The sequence below is a fragment of the Fulmarus glacialis genome, unplaced genomic scaffold (assembly GCF_000690835.1).
Source record: "Fulmarus glacialis isolate BGI_N327 unplaced genomic scaffold, ASM69083v1 scaffold35429, whole genome shotgun sequence".
Classification (NCBI taxonomy): domain Eukaryota; kingdom Metazoa; phylum Chordata; class Aves; order Procellariiformes; family Procellariidae; genus Fulmarus; species Fulmarus glacialis.
In genome coordinates, this window is record NW_009232149.1 from 55,905 (window position 1) to 76,823 (window position 20,919).

The window sequence follows — 20,919 nt, forward strand, 5'->3', positions numbered from 1 at the left end:
CTTTTGGACAGGTCCCCCAGGGATTAAAGGCAGCCAAGGAATAGCAGGACGTCCAGGGCAGCCTGGACCTGCAGGATTTCCTGGATTGAAAGGGGAGAAAGGTGATCCTGGTCTTTCAGGCATTGGTATTCCTGGTATCCCTGGACCAAAGGTACACTTACAAAATTCTTCAACAGAAAATTCCATGAGGAAATTAGATTCTGTGTTGATTTTTTTTTTTTTTAAAATATAAATTAATTTTATTATGTATAACTGTAAATATGTATATAAATATATTAATAACAAGCAGCGTTGACTGTGGTTTGTTCTTTTCAGGTGCGAGCAAAAATTTCTAAATTTAAAGGTGAAAATATTTATATATAATTTAATCTGATTAAAGGAGAAGATTGTTTACCAGACCTTTCAAGTTGGGTTCAGTTAGTGGCCAAGTCTGCACTGTGACACCCGCTGACATTTTGGTAGTTGGTAGGGATTTATACAATTAATAACATTGTTCCCATGTCTAATTATGTAGTTAATTCTAAAAAAAATTAAGACAATATGCATTTAAGAATAAATTACTAAGGAGCTGATATATCATGATTACTGCTGCTTAAAATTTTTAAGTCTATATAAAATATTTGCACTATCATTTACCTATATCATCCTTTCTGTTACCCACAAAAAAGTGACAAAAAGACCTACAGATATCTAACAGCCTTCACTAATTCCTTACAGTTGATTTTGAGCAGCAATTAATTTAGCAAAAACATTGCGTGATTAAAGCTCCACAGATTTCTTTTTTTCTTCTGCATTATCATGGGGTAAAAATCTCTGTCTCTTCTGAAAGAAGAGATAACACTTTTTTCTTCAATGTAGGCCAGTTCTGAGGAAAAACTATGATACTCTGTATACAAAATTGTAGGGGAAAACTGTTTAAATCTTTACAATTGCTATTTCCAATTAATTTTCTGTGTGAGATGGTTAACATTAACTGGATATAAGGAGAAGTGTACACAATATAATGGTGACCTTTTTGTGATGGTAAGACTGGGAACATACAAGAAGGGCTTATTCATCTTACAAAGACTGGATTCTTATTTCTGCTTAATGTTTTCTAGGGTGATATTGGTTTGCCTGGATACCCAGGTAGTCCAGGCAGTAAAGGTATAGCTGGAAATCCTGGTTTGCCTGGATTTCCGGGCAATCCAGGTGCAAAAGGAGAACCAGGTCTTCCTGGATTCCCAGGTAATTCTGAACAGGATTTCTTAATTTTCCCTCTTACTCTCCGATACTGGCATATACATCTAAAGACAGTGGGTAATTGGTGGAGGGTTGCAGCTTCTTTCAAAGTTTCTAGCAGTCTGCTGCTTCTAAGCTGTGTGCTGTTGGAATTGTCACTGCAGGACTAAGTGTGTGAATGCATAACTTAAGAGTGCCTTCTGAAATTATTCATCTGCTCTGAGGGGTTGTAGCAGTTGTGTTAGCTAATGCCCTCCACTCCCCACAACAGTCAGACTCTCATGTTCTCTGACCCACAAAATACCTGTGTTTGGCTCCATATTTTTCTTTCATGAATCAATAAAAAGTGTCATCAGGAAAACTGGGCTTTTTTAACAGCATTTATTGTCTAAAAATATGTTCTAAAGAGAAATCTCTTCCTGAAACATAATGAAATTAGGCTTTGCACTTTACTCTTAGAAATATTAATAGAGATTGTTCATGGGTATATGTTCTTTCATTTTCAATTTAAAGAAACAAGGTTTTTACCTATGCTGCATTTGCAGCAATAAAGGCTGTTCTACAAGCATGTTTGAGCTGCTTTAACGTAGGAAGTTAGGGAATTTATAACTGTAGTCATGGCAGCAGGAAGCTTAGAGGAGAACAAAACCTGGCCATGAACCTGACAGTTCTTAACCTCTGATTCATGTCATGCCTGAAAGACTGTGAACAGTCAAACTGGTGTATTGAGACACTACCTTGACCAGGCTCAGATTCTCCTCAGAACATATATACTGCAATGGATCGATTGTTTTTCCTACCGCCCACTCAGTTCATGCTGTAGGGGTGAGAATTTAACTAAGACCATTTTTATTAAGATCCTTTTTCAGGAAAGGAAAAGAGGACTGGGAAAGGACTAGCCAGCCACAGTTCATAATACTTTCACTTTGTTGTCAAGCAGAAACAGCTGTCTCTAAAATGGTAATTTCCTAGCAGGCTGCCAGACTCACTGTGTCTGGCCACTGGCACTCAATAATTAAGAAGACAGAGCCTTGAGAGTAGCAGTAAGGACAGTTGTGCTAGTATGTTTTGTTTCTGTACGTTCTTTGCTTTATAATTCATCTCCTTAATCAGTTGTAAATCTGCAAAATGAGCATAAATACAGTATCTTGATATAATTAGCTCATTTGTTACTCAGGGCATCTCAGATTATAGCATTTCAAGATCTGCTGAAAAGCCAGTTTGGTGCTTAATTTGATTGAAATGCCTGTACTTTACAGGAACGCCAGGAATTCCAGGACCAAAAGGTATCGAGGGGCCTCCAGGTAATCCTGGCCTGCCTGGACCACCTGGGCCAGTAGGTGAGCATGAACAGTGAAGCAAAGGTCAGCTGCTTCTGTGAAAAACATAACATACGAAGCCACTTCCTATCTTCTTATCTTTTTAACATCATGAAAATGCACCTATATGTATATGGATGCTCAAACATCATTGCACACACTTAGTTCACTGAAACTGATCAGAAAAGAAAGTTTTAAATTTCTCTTGATGACTTGTGTCTGCTGTCATAGTCATATCATTAGCTATTGAAACAAGAAGTTAACTGTTTCAGTATTTATCAGCTTTATTTATGTTAAGTACTCCAGTGGTCTAACCTGTTTTTATAGGAGCAAAATTCTAATTTATCCTAAAGGGAACCATTACATTATTTTTAGCAAACATCAACTGCTTAAAAGGTCACAGGCCTAAAAGCCTTTTCTAAATTGTCAGGCGGAGAGGGAGAGAGAGAGAAAGGCTTTAATTTTAAGATTACACCCTCATGAATTTGTTATTACATTGTTATACCTTCAGATTCAGATGGTGGGGAGGCGGGGAAGGTTGCTTTGTTTTTTATTGCAGGTTAGGCATTACTGTGCTAATGTGTTGTATCCCCCTTTTAGGTGATATTGGTCGTCCTGGCCCTCCTGGTCCTTCAGGGGAGAAGGGACAGCCTGGTCGAGACGGTATCCCTGGACCAGCTGGTCAGAAGGGTGAACCAGGTCAGGTATCCTTCCTGTTTGTTTTCTCCTCTTCACTCTGCATTGTGATGTCCTGCTTTCTCTATTCTATTTTTCCTATAACTGCCCATATACCTTCAAAGCTGCTTCTGTGGTTCCCAGCCGCTGAATGGTTCACAAAGGGTGCTGTCAAACTGCCAGTGAAGCACAGGACAAGAATTCAGTCGGGTCTTAGATTTTTATTACCTGACTTCAACACCAGCCCCTATTCCTGTATTCCACGGTAGCTGTATTGCTTCGTTTCAGTTACAGAATGGATAAACGGTGTAATGTCTGCCTTAAAGCTAGAACCTCAACCAAAAATGCAAATGTATTAACTCTCAAAACCTGAAAGAGCATCTTGTGAATGGATGGAAATACTTATGAAAGTTACAGATGCATTTTAGTAGCAAAACCTCTAGCTTTGGTGTAGACTGGTGAGCGAAGGAGAATCCTGATAGTCTCAAGGAATCAGATTTAGATGAACTGCACTTTCATCATTCTCAGCCTCATATAGCTGTTCCTGGAGACTTGAAAGCTAAATGTTCATTATTGAATCTGTTTCTTTCCAGGTCTTCCAGGTTTTGGGCGCCCAGGACCTCCAGGACTCCCAGGATTGTCAGGTAAAGTTTCTCTGTAGTTCTTTGTTAAAAAGGTTTAATGTAGAATATATCTATACACCAAAAAAAGAAGGGCATGTTGTATGTTCTGCAACAAATGAATGCCATAGCAACAGCTAAAATACTTTTTTTTTCCTCAGCAGACCATTTTCAATTAACCAAGGTAATAGAGACACTCATTACTGACTACTGAATTTTGTAAATTAGCAATTATGCAGACAGATAAATCCACACAGGATAATAGTCTACCGCATTGTGTGGAACTTTGCTGATTTGTCTCAGTAAATAAAGCATTCATACAACAGATGACAAATGAAGCTGCTTTGAAAATATAGCTGCTTGCTATATTTTCAAAAGCAACTTCACAACCTAAGTTATATTACTTTCCAGTAGCATTAAAGCTCCTAAATTCCTCAAGCTTATTTGAAAATTTTGCAAGTATGTCTTAACTTTCAGCAGTGTCTCAAAAAAATGATGAAGTCTTAATATTGACAGATTTCTTTACAGGTATATAAAAGCTCATGAAAGCATTGCACACTCAGAGGATGTTTATGAATTACAGCATCACTGAGTAGTAAAGTGAGACTTAGACCTTTTAACATGTCAGAAGCTATAGCACTTTCTTCTGCAAGAATTATTAGCCCTAACTCTTTTCTGAATGTTAGACCAATTTTATACTGTCTCGCTGCGCAAATGAGGTGAGTTGTGGCCAGACTTGCACCTTCTGCAAGAGAGAGAAATGGCTCTGCAGATTGACATTTGGACTTTTTTGCATATCAATTTGTAACAATATTCATAAACGTGGCTGTTTGGTTTTACAGGGCAAAAAGGAGAACTGGGGTTACCTGGCCCACCAGGGCCCCCTGGACTTCCAGGACTGAAGGGAGAACCAGGTTTCCAGGGATTCCCTGGTCTACAGGGTCCACCAGGTCCACCAGGATTACCAGGGCCACCTCTGGAAGGTCCTAAAGGTAGTCCTGGCCCACCAGGCGTTCCAGGAAGGCCAGGTAAGAGCATGATCCATACCTATCAATATCTGCCAGTACTTTCATATTTTGCTGGTAGGTTATCAGCCTTTAAACTTTCTCAGTTTATTTGGATGATAAGTTCAAGCCTCATGGCATAGGTCTTAATGTTTGTGGGCAACCAGAGGGTTTTGTTGCCAAACATAACAGTATCTAAAAATAAAACAGCCTCAGTTTCTATTAATTTCTGATACCTGGCAGCAAAAATCCAATGCGTTAATAAACGGGAGATTCTCCGCATGCTGTCACAGTAATAATCTAGCAAGCACGATATCGACTTTTGAATATCTGATACCTTTGCAGTATTGTCACGTGATCAGCAAATGTCATCGCGCACAAAAAACCAAAAGTAACAAACCCCATCATTTTAAGAGTCATGAAAATCAAATTCACGCTAGCATCACAGCATGATCAAATTGGATAGCTGCCTCTTCATCTTCGTGTCATGTAACATAAGTCATTGCTCCATTGTGTCACGTGGCTCCCATGGACTCAGTGCACCATCATGCCGTGTTCGTCTTTCCATTCCATGTTTGCATTTTGTTCCTGCACCAACTAATTCTGGGAATGAAAAAAACACTATACTGAGGTAACATTGCTGAGCAACTCCCTGGCATGTATAAGAATTTGATTTATATTTTGTGTCATAGAATGTTTATTTCTATTTAGATACTGCTCTTGAAAAATCTAACTTTAAAGAACCTGTCACAGCTCTGGCTCAAGCTTATTGCTGTACCTTGTGGCCAGCAGGAGTAGGGAGGTGATCGTGCCCCTGTACTGGGCATTGGTGAGGCCGCACCTCGAATACTGTGTTCAGTTTTGGGCCCCTCACTACAAGAAGGACATTGAGGTGCTGGAGCGTGTCCAGAGAAGGGCAACGAAGCTGGGGAAGGGCCTGGAGCACAAGTCTGATGAGGAGCGGCTGAGGGAACTGGGGCTGTTTAGCCTGGAGAAGAGGCGGCTGAGGGGAGACCTCATCGCGCTCTACAACTACCTGAAAGGAGGTTGTAGTGAGGTGGGGGTTGGTCTCTTTTCCCAAGTACAAGCGATAGGACGAGAGGAAATGGCCTCAAGTTGCGCCAAGGGAGGTTTAGACTGGACATTAGGAAAAACTTCTTTACTGAAAGAGTGGTCAGGCCTTGGAACAGGCTGCCCAGGGAAGTGGTGGAGTCACCATCCCTGGAAGTATTTAAAAGACGTGTAGATGAGGCGCTTAGGGACCTGGTTTAGTGGGCATGGTGGTGTTGGGTTAACGGTTGGACTTGATGATCTTAGAGGTCTTTTCCAACCTTAATGATTCTATGATTCTATTCTGTAAGTACTTTGCCACCAATAAGACTCATTTCACTTGACATGCTTGATACTCTCCTTAAAGGAGACTACTTTCAAACCAAGCTATTGGTTGATTACGGTTTTTTCTTTGCGTATAAATGCAGAATTAATATTTTTATTCACTGCCCTCAAACTCTGACCTCAGATTTTTCCGAAAGAAATCTCTGAATAACAGAAAGTTAGTTTTGAGTTAGTGCATTTGTAAAATAGCTGCTACACATGTATTGTTCATTTTTAGGTATCAAGGGAGAGTTTAGCTTTGCAGGACACACTTGGAAAGATTTTAAGATTCGTTTTTTTCCTCATGTTTGCTTCTTATACAGGAGGAGGCAATCCTATTTAAAAACATTTTTAGAATGGAATTTTATCAAAATATATTCACTAGAATTGGAATTGAATAATATTTGATTATTCTCAATGACAGTATGAGCTTTTCTCTTGTGCAGAGTAGGCTATGAACTATCCATACTAACGGTGCATTTAAAAAAATGGGTCATTATAAACAACATTTCGTTTTAATTTATAACACCTTAAAACTGGGGTGCTGTTTGCCAGTGTAATGAGGTTTTCTTTCAGTCCTAGTAAAAATGCTTGAATTGGATTGTATCCTAAACCTACTTTTTATGTGACTAGTGTGGAACAACCCAGTGGGTTAATAATTCACAGCCAGTCGCAATTTCTTCCTGGTTTCCTATTTGGTTAGTGCAAGGAGGAGTGCATGCCTGCCCCCTTTCTCCTGGAGGAACTTACTCCCTGCTGTGCCCCAGGGGCTCTAACCAGTCAGTGGAGCATCCCTGCAGCAAGTTGGTAGTCCTAATTTGCTTTCCACTTTCCGTGTGGCCTTGTCCTTTTCTGCCTAGGTGCTCACTGGCAGGTAGGAGTATGGGACAAGTAATCCCAGTTGTGCTCACTGCGGTTAGAGTTGCAGCTGGGTCAAGTGGGAGGAGTGAAGGGATAAGAGATGAAGGGAGTGAAGGGATAAGACATCCTAGATGTGAAAATCTGCCAAATATATTTCTTCTGTATGTAGAGTGGTACAGCAATTAACATTTTGGCACAGGAAGCTGATTGGTCCATATGAGTATAGGCTTTCATTTTTAAAAGATTCTTATACAGAGGATATCTCCAAACTCTTAAAAAAAAAAAAGTAAACCAGCTAAACAGCTCCTGATGTATAATAAAAGTACCAACTGAGATTCTATGATCTGCTGTAGCATTGGTGTTTTTATGAAGCTTCTCATCCTGTTTACACTTCTGTCTATAAATCAGGTGCTTACTGACTCTCATCAGCGGGGGAGGTAGAGGAATGGTGGGACTCATTTTGTGCAGTTTTTTATGAGCATTGGCAGAGGGAAACAACCAGTGAGGTTCTGCTCAGCCATGTTCTCTCTCTCTCTCTCTCTCTCTTTCGTTCTTTCTCTTATTTCCATTTTTGTTGCATGCAATGTATAAAGTGAAGCATTTGTTTTGCTCAGTTATGCGTGAACTAATGTGGATAAACCAAACTATTATTGCAGTTCTGGTACAATCAGCACTCCAGCCTTTTGTTTCAAATGATAACACAGTCTATTGTTGGGATGCTGATTTTGTAACATTTCAACATAAGGCTGCTAGTCATAAAAGCAGCTGTGTGACTGTCAAATTACCCCTGTTCTAGGGACATAAATAAAACCAGAAGCTGTATGCGTATACTGTTTGTTGTTGACTTCTGGGTATATTCTAAGATTAGTAAAAATGATGAAGTCAAACATGGTGTAGCTCTCTGACTTCAGTTGAGTTGCCCCTAAAACAAACGTTAATAGATGGTGTTGGGACAGATGTATTAATCGATTATAAAATTAAGCCAATTTCCAGGGCAACACAACATTGCTGTTACTCCACATGTCTATTTTCATTGCTATGAATAATAATAGTTTGGTGTTTTGCATACTGTACGTAAAGGAATATTGAGCTAAATCTAAAAAGAAAGGTTTAGTTGAATATGTTAGCTTGTTGATATTTCTAACAATTTTGATGTTTTTCCCCTTGTTCTAATGATGACCTTGGTGAACTCTGACCCCCTACTCCCAGGTCCCTCAGGTTAGCCCCTTAACTCCAAAATAGTAACTTTGCATGAAAATGAATGTATATACTTTTGTACTGTCTAAATGTAGATATGCTGAGTCATTTTTCAGACACACCTTTTAATTTGTGGTAGAAAAGAAAAGCTCAGAGTTGGCTTTCAGACTCTTCCTCCATGTTGTTGTAGGACCGACATTGGAAGGACATAGTGTTACTCTCCCCATGGTGGAACATCATGTGGGTCCAGATTTGCAAGGCTTTTATAAAGTGTCCCCAACTGTGAAACTTGTTTTAGCATATTTATTCTCAGTGCCGTTGAAAAAAATATATACTGTTTTTAATCTTTTAAAAAAAAAAAAGTATATTGCGCTGTCCTCCCATGTCTTTGCTGTGTAATTGTGTTTTGCAGCTTGGGCAAATGACAGTATTCATTTTTGTAACACTTGCTGCTGTTGATTTTGGACACTCTCAAGTGACTTAAATAAATCAGATGCTTCTTTTATACCAACAATGTCCGTAGGAAAATTTATACAGAGTAACAGTGATGCTTTACATTCCCAACTTAGAGCATTGTAACTTTCGAGTGCAGAGAAATCCTTATTTCCATTGTTTTGCTTCACCAGCACATTTAGAGGAAATGAGGAAAGCTCTTCCTTTAACATGTATTTAATGAAAATGAAGCATACAGCCCTCCCCTCCCTAACACTAGGGCAGTGGAACAGGATTGGTAAGAACATGGTCATTTTCACAAGCTTATCGTAATTTTAACACATCCGCATGTAGCACAAGACAGCTCTTGGGAAGATTTTTAACATCTGTGTCTAGATTGAAAATGACTTGGTATATCTATTTAATAATAATGATGTCTTTAGGTTTTGCTATGATGACTTTCAGGCAGCAAAGAACTGCCATCATCAAAATTCAATAAAGGAATACATTTTAGTTTTTAGTGTGCTGTCCTAAGCACTGTGAGGTAGCAAATGTGGTAGCCCCTGATGTTTGAATCCTAGCTTTATGCAGTCATGTAAAAAAATGAATGTAGTTTTACCTTTTAATTAAACTGTGGCCACACAAGCAGTAATCACACTTTCAAAGAGGGCTACTATCATGGGCATGCTGAGAGGAACTTTTCAATTGCTTCACGTTTTGTTCCACCCTGTGACTCTGCCCAGCCAGAATTCAATGATCAGCAAGTATAGGACAGATTTATAAATCATAGCAAAACTTATCTAACAGTGAAATATAGTTTATAAGTACTTAACAGTAACAATGAAATGTCCATGTCATTATTTTTAACAACTGTATTACAGTTAGTATTTAAAATAATTTACCAGATATGTAAGAAATAGTGCATTGAGGTAAACGTGATGTGTATTTATTGTAGTTTTTAGCTGTAAATTGCATGGTGATATGTTGATATATTTAAATCATTTCACTGACGAAAGATGCAAGTGGCACAGGAGCAGAAATACGTATTAATTCAGGAGCATGGTAGGGACAACCAGCTTACCTTTTGAAAGAAGACGTTTAAATGATTTTTCTAAGGATGTTATCACATGCCATTCTCCATAATAACCTTAAACAGGTAAATTAGTGTCTTGGGGTATTTTTATCGAGAAAAAATAATGCCAACAGTAAAGACAACAAATTCTAAATTTGTAAGTTCTGCTGTATTTTTTGCTTATAGCATTTGCAGCCCTTTTGATCCATGTCAATCCTGCTTACCATTTTGAAGAGGGTATAAGCCTACTTTTCAGTCCTAGAATTGTATTCACAGATAGTTGAGGCTCATACCTGATTAGCAGTGATTAAGTCCTTCTGTTAATCACACTTCCCCCCTGCCCAAAGCAGAATTTTGCTCAAGAGTAAGTGGTCACTCACAATTTACCTGAATATTTGCCAAGCTCCAGGCCGTGTGATCTTGAATATTGTCAGTGAAATGGTTACATAGTCCAAACCCCATTGTGAGTAGGACTAACCAGTCACAGGCCTCAGCTGTAATGTTAAAGCAATAACACATTCTTTAGTAAAGCTTTAAGTTTGCTGTTAAATGAAGTGTCAAATTAGTCTTAGTAGAGCCTAGTCACCAGAATAACTTGTATCTGAAAATACATATCGTGTATTCATGTATGGTTTTATGCATGCATGTGGATTATATTGTAAATACAAAATATGCTGGTGAAATGGGTTGTTTTGTAGTGTATATGCTGTCATCTGTACTATTTCTAACTAGTAATCTTGTTTTGTACTGTGTGATGTCTGACCCTTCTAACATCGATCATTGGGCTTTGGTGAACTCTGATCCTTCCAGGTCCTCCAGGTTAGACTCTTAACTCGGTCAATTTATTTTACTGCGTTGCACTTGATGTAAAAGAAACGGATGTTTTCCTGTAATTCTGTGATTATCTTTTTAGGGACTATGGCTACCTGCAGATCGTATGTGTTTGATTAGCATGCCTCAGGTGGTAACCTGTTATTATTTTGCATGTGTACAGTACTGGACCAGTATAAAAGAGCAAAATGAACACAAAAAATCCTTGCATGATGGGATGTTTTCTGTAGCTGAAATTGCTACAGGATATGTGTGAAATCAAATTTGCTGTTGATTTAAAAAGAAAAATTTTGGAAGGAATTCTATACTCAGATTTGCATGCAGAAATACAGCTCATCAAATTTATCCACTGAATATAGACTATCGGGATGTCAAAGGAGATGTTAAATTATTCGAGGTTGCAGAAGAATTGAAAATCCAGCACACTCATAAATGTAACTAGATTTGTTGTACTATAGGGGAGAATGTCAGAGCACTGTCCTGCAAAGAGATCCTGTTGTTAATCCAATTATGAGATCTAACTTGTAAAATGTTATTAGCTGTTGCTGCACTAGCATACAATTTGTTTTGCCACAAATTAATATCAGTAACCTTCTATTTCGATGGTGTCATAAAGGTGGGGGTCTCATTTTTCAGTTCTCCAAATACCCAAGATTCATTTAAATCCACTGCTTTGCTTTGGATTAATGTGGCTATAGCAAAAGGAAAATATTTAAAGACCAGCCCAGTTCCTCTATTGGATTTACACAGCATAATTCTACTAAAGATAGAGAAGTCAGTTGGAGGGAGAGTCATTCAACATAAGAAAGTTTCTGCAACTCAGATTAGTATTTAGGCAAGGCAGAATGATAGGCTTCCTGCTGCCCAGCAGTCAGTAGACAGTATATACTGGGCTCCTCAATAGGTATGTTAAATTCTAACAGGAAAAAAAGCAGCAATATTTTACATTGTTGAGCTGGCTTTCAAAAGGAATTCAGTCTATTAAGATAGCACTTAAGAGATGGTGAATCTAACGCAGGTCAGCAGAGGGGATATTTGTACCATCTAATTTTGGGTTTCTTGGCTCCTACTAAAGGCACCGGTCTGGTCGCTGGTAAGCTTCTAACGCAGGTGAGTTGCACTGCCTTCCGGAAAGACCTGCTTCTCTTCATCAGCTAGATAAGGAGCCTTGGTTCCTGATTTGGGTAGTGCAAATAATCCCTCTATTTGTTTTCCTTTTAGTTTATCCTGAATTCAGCATTGAAATAGAGCTGGGAAGTCAAGCCAAAATATCTTTAATTTTTTTTTTTTTACACTGAAGGCACAAACTTGGGGAGAATGGTTGATATGTACTGATATATGCATATTTGTTCTGCAACGTTAAGGTCCACCAGGCCCAGAAGGTCCACGAGGGCCACCAGGTAGTGGAGGACTGAAAGGGGAAAAAGGGAACCCAGGTCAACCTGGCCCACCTGGCCTGACTGGTCAAAAGGGAGATCAAGGACCACCTGGACGCCAGGTAGGACAAGAAATGGAGCTTTCCCTCTAGTTTATTTTTAAATGCAATAAAAATGGAATATATTTGGGTGGAATATGCAGTTTATTATAGTAAAATAAAAGCCAAAATGTGGTAGCTAACATCCTGTCTTGTAGCAAGTAAGAGGGTCTTTTCCTTAATTATCTCCCACTACCTGGGCAGGATGTCCCCCATTATATTCCTGTGGGAGCTGGAGCTGTCACTGCACACTTCATGTTACAGCGTTCTCCGACAGCACCCACTGCAGTGAGCAGAATGCATGGCCTCAGCCCTTCAAAGTACTAGTTCACAGACCCAAAGAGTGCTTATTTCTCCCCCAGCCACCTTTTCTATCTGTTTTTCTGAAACTGCTGAGGGAGATGAGTGAATAACGTGAAGCTGTTCTGTTCAGGGGGATCCTGGTCGTCCAGGTCTGAATGGAATGAAGGGCGACCCCGGGGTTCCAGGCGTTCCAGGATTCCCAGGTATTTAACTAGCATTTCAAGTGAAAACCTCCAGATACAGTAACAGCCCCTCAGGGAGAAAAGAAGCCTGATTTTGGCCATTCCTGCAGCAGATTTTGTAAGACAGCATGTTCTTTCACTGTGTAACTGTGTGAATTTGATGTTTCAGGTATGAAGGGTCCCACTGGACCTGCAGGACCCGCTGGCCTCACAGGCAGTCAAGGACTGCCAGGCCCACCAGGTAGGACTCCTGGGTAGCGTTATTGTCACTTTTGCTCCCTGCCAGTAGAATTTGTTACACAGATGTAGGACTGGGTCAGTCTCAGCCAGCAATGAAAGTAGTTAAGTGAGCAACAGCTTAAACACAATTCCAGGCCATACTTCTTAGCCCTACAAGTAACCCTATCACGTTTTACACTCTGTATCCAGTCTACATGGATTAATCCCTGCAAGAGCTGTCCTTTGTGGTGGGTCACCAAGAGCACTTTTTTGCCTTATATATACACTTATTCTTTGCATTGGTAAGGGCTCTTGGCTTCTGACTTTGCAATAAAGAGTAACAGAAACTGTTTCTAATGCTCTGCTCCACCTTGGTTTCTCTCAGGTCCACCAGGTTTACCAGGTACCATTGGACGAAGCATTGTTGTCAAAGGTGACCCTGGTCCCCCGGGACCTCCAGGACAGCCTGGGTCGAAAGGGCCCCCTGGATTGCCAGGGCCACAGGGATTGCCAGGTATGATCCTAGGTGGCTGCAGAGAAAATCACTAAGAAGTATAGCTGACTGCAGGTTGCAATGCGAGTCACATAGGCTGCAGAGACAAGTTACTGAATTCAGCAAGAATTAATAGATAAACGTAGGGTTCTACCATATAAATCTGTTTTAATGGTCTGTTCTGGTCTAATGTATTATGAAGAAACAATAGATAAGTCCCAGACAATTTAAAGACTTCTGTAGTGAGATTTCAAGAGCTTTTATTTCACTTCTGTGTTTGTCTATTCTAGGTCCAATCGGTCTTCCTGGTGACCCAGGGCGAGACGGACTACCTGGTTTTGATGGTCCAGCAGGACGTAAAGGAGAGAGGGGTCTTCCAGGCCAACCAGGTATGGTGTTTATCCTGTGAGGACCCAGTGGAAAAAAGAAATGCTCCCTTTTGTGAGTGCAGGCTAATACTGGAAAGTAAGATCTTTGCCTCATGGGAATAATAATAAAATCAAAATTTTAGGATTTTTTTAATGCAAAAATATTACAAGCAGCTGAACATACTTTGGTTTGGAATATTCGTGGACCCAATACATTGCCGCGTAACATTGTAGAGTGCTTTATCTCAAGCTTAATGGCATCCCCTTTGCAGCACAGATGATGCACAGGAGATAATGAAGATAGTAAGAAACAGAAGAGAGAGATTAATAAAATAATTTTAATTTTGCATGGAAATCATGAATGGGGAAAAGCAGACTTCATAAAGGAGAGAATTTCACCAAAGGCAGAGGTCGGGTTACCATGCAGCTATTGCTTAGAATTACTGAATTATGATTTGAGAAAGGAAATCAGACTAGGCACTGGGACAATTTTCTAAAGATGATGATACATATTAAGTAGCTATATATTGCAACTTGTGAGAAAAAGTATTAGAATTTAAACAGTTAAAAAGTACAAGAAACCTTAATGCCTTTTTTTCCTTTTCCTCTGAGTAGCTCTATGAAATCTGTTAGCATTATTTTAGTGAAAAAAATTAAGTAATAATGACCGTGGAATAACATAGTCTAAATATTTGTAGTTACATTTCCTGATATTTTTGCTGTTCAAGAACAAATGCCTTTTCCGCTACCTTTTGCAGTCACATGACTCATTCTTGTTCTCATTCAAGGTTGTTCTAGCCTATTTCCACTTTTTGTAACCTACTCCAAAACTGACTGCAGCTTTTCTATTCGTATTGGTGGACTTTGGCTCAGGTGTTACCATAGCATGCCCTAAAGTAAGACTTGCTTCTGTTTCTGGCTCTGCCGTTTATTTTGTGATCTTGAGCAAGATGTTTCAACATTATCTTATTAAGCTGCATAGACAGATTAATATGTGTTGGAAGGGGGAAGCTGATTTGGACTCATTCCAGTGGCTGTCATGTCCACTGTAGTTGCTATGTTAGTGCCTCACAGCTCTGAATGTATTTAACTTCACAATACCCCTACAACACAGGGAAGTTGCATTGTTATTTTATAATAACTAGCTGTGACAGCCTCAGTGATTTAACCAAGCTTACATGAAAAAAATAATTTGAGGAAGATAGTGTTAGCAGATACCAGGTCCCCCAACTCACAAGCATCTTAATCACAAGACCATGCTACCTTTTCAGAGCTACATTAGTCCTAAAAGAGCAAGAAATGGTGTTAATAAATACTGTGTGTTGTGTTTCTCTCATGTGAACAGGTTCACGAGGGATACAGGGACCTCCTGGTCCTGATGGCTTACAAGGCCCACCCGGTCCTCCTGGAACAGCTTCTGTTGCTCACGGATTCCTTATAACTCGGCACAGCCAGACGAGGGATACACCACTATGTCCACAAGGAACATCAAGAATATATGATGGATTCTCTCTTCTCTATGTGCAAGGAAATGAGAGAGCACATGGCCAGGATTTGGGTGAGATATTTTGTATGCTCTGTCTTTAAGGGGAAAGAGGGTATAGCTGCTTCTTCAAAAGCTCTGGTTCTCTGACAGTCTTAAAGATTACTTAGATGAGGATGAGGATTGCATACTGAGATCTACTACCTCCAGAGGTTGCACATTTTAATTCCGGATGAAAGAATGTAAACCAAAACTGAGAAGTTAAGTTTTTCCCACATGTGACAATTTGATAGCACATGCTGTGCACTCAGGTGGAGAGGAAGAATACACAATTACTGTTCTCAAAAATTGCTATAAAAAGCAATTAAGTGAAAACTTTGCTGTCACATTTTATGTATCTTACTCCGTAGGTACTGCTGGGAGCTGTCTTAGACGTTTCAGCACCATGCCCTTCATGTTCTGCAACATCAACAATGTTTGTAATTTTGCATCAAGGAATGACTATTCCTACTGGCTATCAACTCCAGAGCCAATGCCGATGAGCATGGAGCCACTGACTGGGCAAAGCATCCAGCCATTCATTAGCCGGTGAGACAAAGCAGGCCCTCAGCTCTCTTCTTTAATATCTGGATAAATAGCACATTTTATCCATGTATTTCCAATGTGCAGGTTGGGTAATAGGAGATGAATCTGTCATGTTTTGCTCTGGGAAATACTAGGAAAATAGCTTGTTTTAAACTATTCATTGTCTTAAACATTCTGTCTATATGCAGTAGTGATAATTAGAGGCTGAAAGGCTGTAAGAACTCTCCTCAACTGAGGAAGCTATGTAGTCAGCAGTGCCAGATCGCCATGGACAGGAAAGAGAATATGAGAGCCATTAGCTCTAAGATTAAGGCATTCACTTTGGGACTTTGAGCTTCCAGATTTTTTTTTCAGGAACTGCTTCATTATTTTACCCAACACTTGTTAGTGGAAATACAGGCAGATTTTGCACTCCAAAATACTGTCTTATTGCAGTTATAAAATACGTGAGAAGTAGAAGTCTAGTTTAATATTAATAGGACAGCCTCTCACAGGCTAGTTTTCCTCCCTTTCTCTGTGTAAGAATTCTTAATAAAACATATTCCTATTATATTTTAATATCATGTGTTTCTCTGATACTTCCCGTGTCCAGATGTGTTGTGTGTGAAGTTCCTGCTATGGTGATAGCTGTCCACAGTCAGACCATTCAGATTCCTTCGTGTCCTCCAGGCTGGGACTCCCTTTGGATTGGTTACTCTTTCATGATGGTAAGAACCGCCTCCTACTCCAGAAGTGACTAGCACCCACTTTTGTCCTCAACTAGCTGCTTTAGGACTTTGTTAAAAACTATAATGGTTGTCATTCAAAAGCCTTTACCTTCAATGACCAAAACCATGGTAGCCAAGATTAACAGTGATTTTCCAGTACAGAGAGCCCAGTGTAACTGATATTTATGGAAGTGTCTCACACCGCATTGTTCTACCAAGAATGAAAAGTGGCTCTTTTAGTAGTTGAATGCTGTGCTATTTAATTTTTAGCACCTACTGTAAGATTCTTGTTTGTGTGTTTCTTTCCTCCACCCCTACACCAGCACACTAGTGCTGGAGCAGAGGGCTCTGGACAGGCCTTGGCATCGCCTGGATCCTGTTTAGAAGAATTCCGCTCAGCTCCGTTTATTGAATGCCATGGTCGTGGCACTTGTAATTACTATGCCAATTCATATAGTTTCTGGCTGGCAACTGTAGAGGTGTCAGAAATGTTCAGGTAAGAAAACCTGTTTCTTGTATATTGCTTTATTCCAGAATGAAAGCTTTGGAAACCGAATTTATTCCAAAGATCAAAAGAGATTTGTTTACAGGGGTATAGGGAAATACTTTAGTTTGTTTTCCCCTCACAACCAGTTTTTCAAGTGTTTCCTTGGTACGCCTTTAATTTTATGTAAAAACTTGCTAGGGCACATTCTGTTTTGCAAGGAGTCAGATTCTTTTTAGTCAATTCTTATTCACATTTAGTAGTACCCTCTCTGAAAGTAGTCGTACTGTAGTTACTGTATTTGGAGCCTGAAAGATCAATTTTGTTGGGTTTTTTTCTTGCCAGGCCTTTCAATAGAGTCAAATATTTTAAAAGGTAGTTCTCAGACATACAAGGGACAGGTATGAAGGGCAAGATCAACTCTACTTAAACCTTTTAAGGCAGATGGTCATATAACCTGTTTTTAAAAGTCTTGTGTGAAGGAGGTTTCACACCCTCCACGGAAAGCATTTTTTCCAGTACTTTGCAGAAGAATTAGGATAACGTTCTAGCGGCAAGGAAGCCAATGGACATTCTGTCCTCAGCTTCTCTGCAGTCAGCATTTCAGCTGGAGTCTCTCAGCTCCTCAAACTTTTTCCCTTTCAACTTGAGTAGCAAAATAATTTTTTTTTTTGAAAAATCATCTCCTTTCATAGAATAAATTGCTACTGTCCTGTTTGTGTACTGATAAAAACCTCATAAATATTCCCAATGCCACCAAATTGAAAAAGGTAGCTTTATGGTACAGGGCTGGCAATCTGCACTGTGTTATATAGCAATAGTGGCCCCTAAGTTGGTTTTGTGTAACACCTACAACCATGACACTTAATGTGCATTAAATAGTCATAACTCTAAGTTTTCAGGGTAGTTGGTCAGTGGTAATTCACCAGTAATTCACTAGTGAAAACTAGTGAACAGTACTAACAACTACCACACACTTCTGAGTTTTCTGTTTCTACTATTTTCTGTTTCCCATAAACACAACTTCCTTTTTTATTCTATTTTTCTAAAAGAAACTTTTAAGAACTGGATTTATTCTGTGCACATGCATATTACACAAATATGTTATATTAATCTCCCACCTCCCTACCCTTTCAGAATATAAATAAATAGTTTGGTAGAGCCATCACTTAAATACAAATCTCACAGTAGCAGTATTTTTTATGGGTTGTTAAAGTACCCTTCAACTGAGAACCCCAAAGGCTACAAACAAAGACCCCAGAAATACTGTCTCAGATGTACAAAATCCAGCTTCCACTCGGGTTTGGTGTTTGTGCTACATCATATGCTAGACTGAAGTAGTTGATTAGCACAGCTTGTGTACACTGAGACACTGGACAAAACTGAGCATCTGTCACCTGGTGTTGAAGACATACAGAAAGATCACTCTTAAGGAAAACTCTCAAATACAGGACTAATTCCCCACTTATGTACTTAAGTGTTACCTTAAACTGTGAATTAAGTAGAAGTTTAAAGGAACAGTTCTGTAAACAAAGAAAAAGCTAACCTAACCTTACCTTTGTGTCTGTCAACCAGTAAACCTCAGTCAGAGACACTGAAAGCTGGAGACTTGAGGACGCGTATTAGTCGTTGTCAAGTTTGCATGAAGAAGACGTAACATCTTGGAGAATGTTTTATAAAACAGTTGAAAATTCCTAAGATGCACTGTCTTCCAGCTGCAACAATGGTGCTACTGTGCAGAAAGAAAAGAAAAAACAAATCCAAACTGTTTTAACCATGCAAATTCAAGTGTACCTCACTCATGTGCCAAACTAAGGGTTGTTTGGTACGTATTTGACAACAGGACTAAGATGAAAGAATTGACCTCTTGGAAACAGAAAAGAACACTTGAGGTTCACAAAGGATCAGAAGATGAATTTTTTCATTTTTCTCCCTGTACCAAAATGGCACCTTTTTGATCAACCAAGAGAATAAAGAAAAACATGACGCACTGAGTATGTTTAAAATAACAAGACTGCAGTTTTGAAAAACATTTTTCATGGTGCTACTAACCCTACTGTATCCCAGGTTTTTAATATGAAATTTTAAGCTTATTTCTCTTTGTAAGTAATGAAATGTGTATATTGTGTAAACACCTTTTTAGTTGAAACTTTCAGTCATTTAGAAACAAACCAGACTCTGATATAAAAATGCTTATGTCGAAAATTAAAACATACGGCAGTATTTTATTATGAAACTTGTGGTACAGAGAGAATTTACCCCTCTTATGCCAACTTACTAATTTAATATTTCATTTCCTTCCTCAGTTGCCAACCTGATATATTTGGGAAATGTACAATTATTCTGAAGTAATTTTGATCAGGGTTTTAAATGTTGTACACCATGCTATCAGTGGTTTTATTTGTGCTTAGAAATCCCAATCCGTTTGAAAAGGTTTTTTTTTTTGATCTTGTGAAAATACGTGAAATTATTAGCCATATTCAATATCCTTCTTTTCTGAATAAAAGTCACATTCACATTTTAGTAATCAGTTTGGTTTAACAAAACCTGTTCCTTGGGAATATCCAGTTACCAAAGCATGTAAGATTATGCTTACATGAAACCGCTACTCTGAAGTAGTGTCATGCATTTTATCCAAAATAGCGTACATGCTAAGAAACCTTCTGAATAAAATGAAGCATAAGCTGGTGGAAACAGATCTTTTCCTATTTACAAATTAGTCTTTTAATCTTATGTGAATTTATACACATCCACAATGTATTTACAGTATACAGCAACTCTTGTGTATGTATAGTTCACATAAGGCCTTGAAAGATGGTGCATGCAGTCTTTCTGATGTCATTTTGTAAGAATCCTACTGTGTATGTCTTACGAGTGTCACTACTTGTGCAATAGCTGAAAAGTGATCACTTTTTGTATGCATGACTGTTCAGCTTCTATGGTCAGTGCTGTTTCATTTACCCTTATGTATAAACAGAGCTCCCTGACAAAGCAAGACTATTTTTCAAGTGATGATACTTTTAATATTTTCGTTGTATATTGCCACCTCAACTATCAATACAACTTAACTTGTGAATTAACATACTGCTTTATACACGTGAAGTGTATTTGTTTATTGACTACTGTTAAGTAATTTATCTGCTAATGGCTATTCATTCTTACCTTTCAGTTATCATTGTAAACACGGAGCATCAGAAATCTCCTTGTTTTATGCACATTTGACAAGACATAGGACTGGTGACGGACCAGGTGGCAGTGATTTATACAGTGAGATTGGTGCTGGTTTCAAAAGCTTTCAACTAAGTATGAAACTGAAGTTCTTTAGTTTAAAATGCAAAATATTAATAGCTTTGTCTTTTTTCAATTAGCTGCAGTTACATATGTTGGTAGAGAGTGGGCAATTAAGCAATGTGCATCCTTCAACTCATTTTATTTTGGTTCGCTGATGCATATAGAAATAAACTGAACCTGCTGCTACCTCCAAGTCAAGAACTAGTTACCAAAGCTGAAATAAAATAGTAAGTCTCTTCTTGTAAACACAAACACTTATCTTACTGCTGGCTCCTCAGAAACCTAAAATGAACACAACGGCCTATCCCTAGCCCCAAAAAAGCAGAAGAACAGATGCTAAGGTCAAGCAGCTCCCAGAGGAAAGAGCTCTCCCAGCCTTCCCTACCACCAGCACCTGTCTTGCGCTCGCCAACAGGAAGTGTATATATGGGGACCTGGAAAAGGGCAGAACGTGTTTGTTCTAGTAGTGCATAAACAGTGCATCTTTCTAAGATTTGGGCTTCTCTTGCAGCATGTAAAACAAAGCCCACTGAACTGAAAAGACAGGAGATACCATTCCAATCTAAGGTAGATAGCACCCAGAACAGCTAGTCTTGTAGCACATCTTTGGGATGTGAGATGACCACAGACAATGAAAATATGTAAAGTAGCTACACTTCTGACAGATACATTCTTTGTTCTGTTCCTGCAGCTCTCACCCTGACCTGGAGAACAGTCCTGAACC

General features: G+C 39.1%; 1 protein-coding gene across 1 annotated transcript in view; it reads left to right on the forward strand.

Annotated features, from left to right (window-relative positions):
- Window positions 1-19,480, forward strand: part of COL4A5 (collagen, type IV, alpha 5) — a 60,728-nt gene extending 41,248 nt beyond the window's left edge. Inside the window, exons 35-52 of the mRNA XM_009584801.1 lie at window positions 12-151; window positions 1,101-1,227; window positions 2,481-2,561; window positions 3,141-3,239; window positions 3,809-3,859; window positions 4,678-4,863; window positions 8,284-8,292; window positions 10,586-10,594; window positions 11,971-12,104; window positions 12,514-12,586; window positions 12,735-12,806; window positions 13,170-13,298; window positions 13,568-13,666; window positions 14,991-15,203; window positions 15,539-15,716; window positions 16,306-16,420; window positions 16,744-16,916; window positions 18,480-19,480. Coding sequence (XP_009583096.1) covers window positions 12-151; window positions 1,101-1,227; window positions 2,481-2,561; window positions 3,141-3,239; window positions 3,809-3,859; window positions 4,678-4,863; window positions 8,284-8,292; window positions 10,586-10,594; window positions 11,971-12,104; window positions 12,514-12,586; window positions 12,735-12,806; window positions 13,170-13,298; window positions 13,568-13,666; window positions 14,991-15,203; window positions 15,539-15,716; window positions 16,306-16,420; window positions 16,744-16,916; window positions 18,480-18,561 — 1,970 coding nt within the window. The 3' untranslated portion in view covers window positions 18,562-19,480. The remainder of the gene's footprint in view (window positions 1-11; window positions 152-1,100; window positions 1,228-2,480; window positions 2,562-3,140; window positions 3,240-3,808; window positions 3,860-4,677; window positions 4,864-8,283; window positions 8,293-10,585; window positions 10,595-11,970; window positions 12,105-12,513; window positions 12,587-12,734; window positions 12,807-13,169; window positions 13,299-13,567; window positions 13,667-14,990; window positions 15,204-15,538; window positions 15,717-16,305; window positions 16,421-16,743; window positions 16,917-18,479) is intronic.
- The last annotated feature ends 1,439 nt before the right edge of the window (window positions 19,481-20,919 follow it).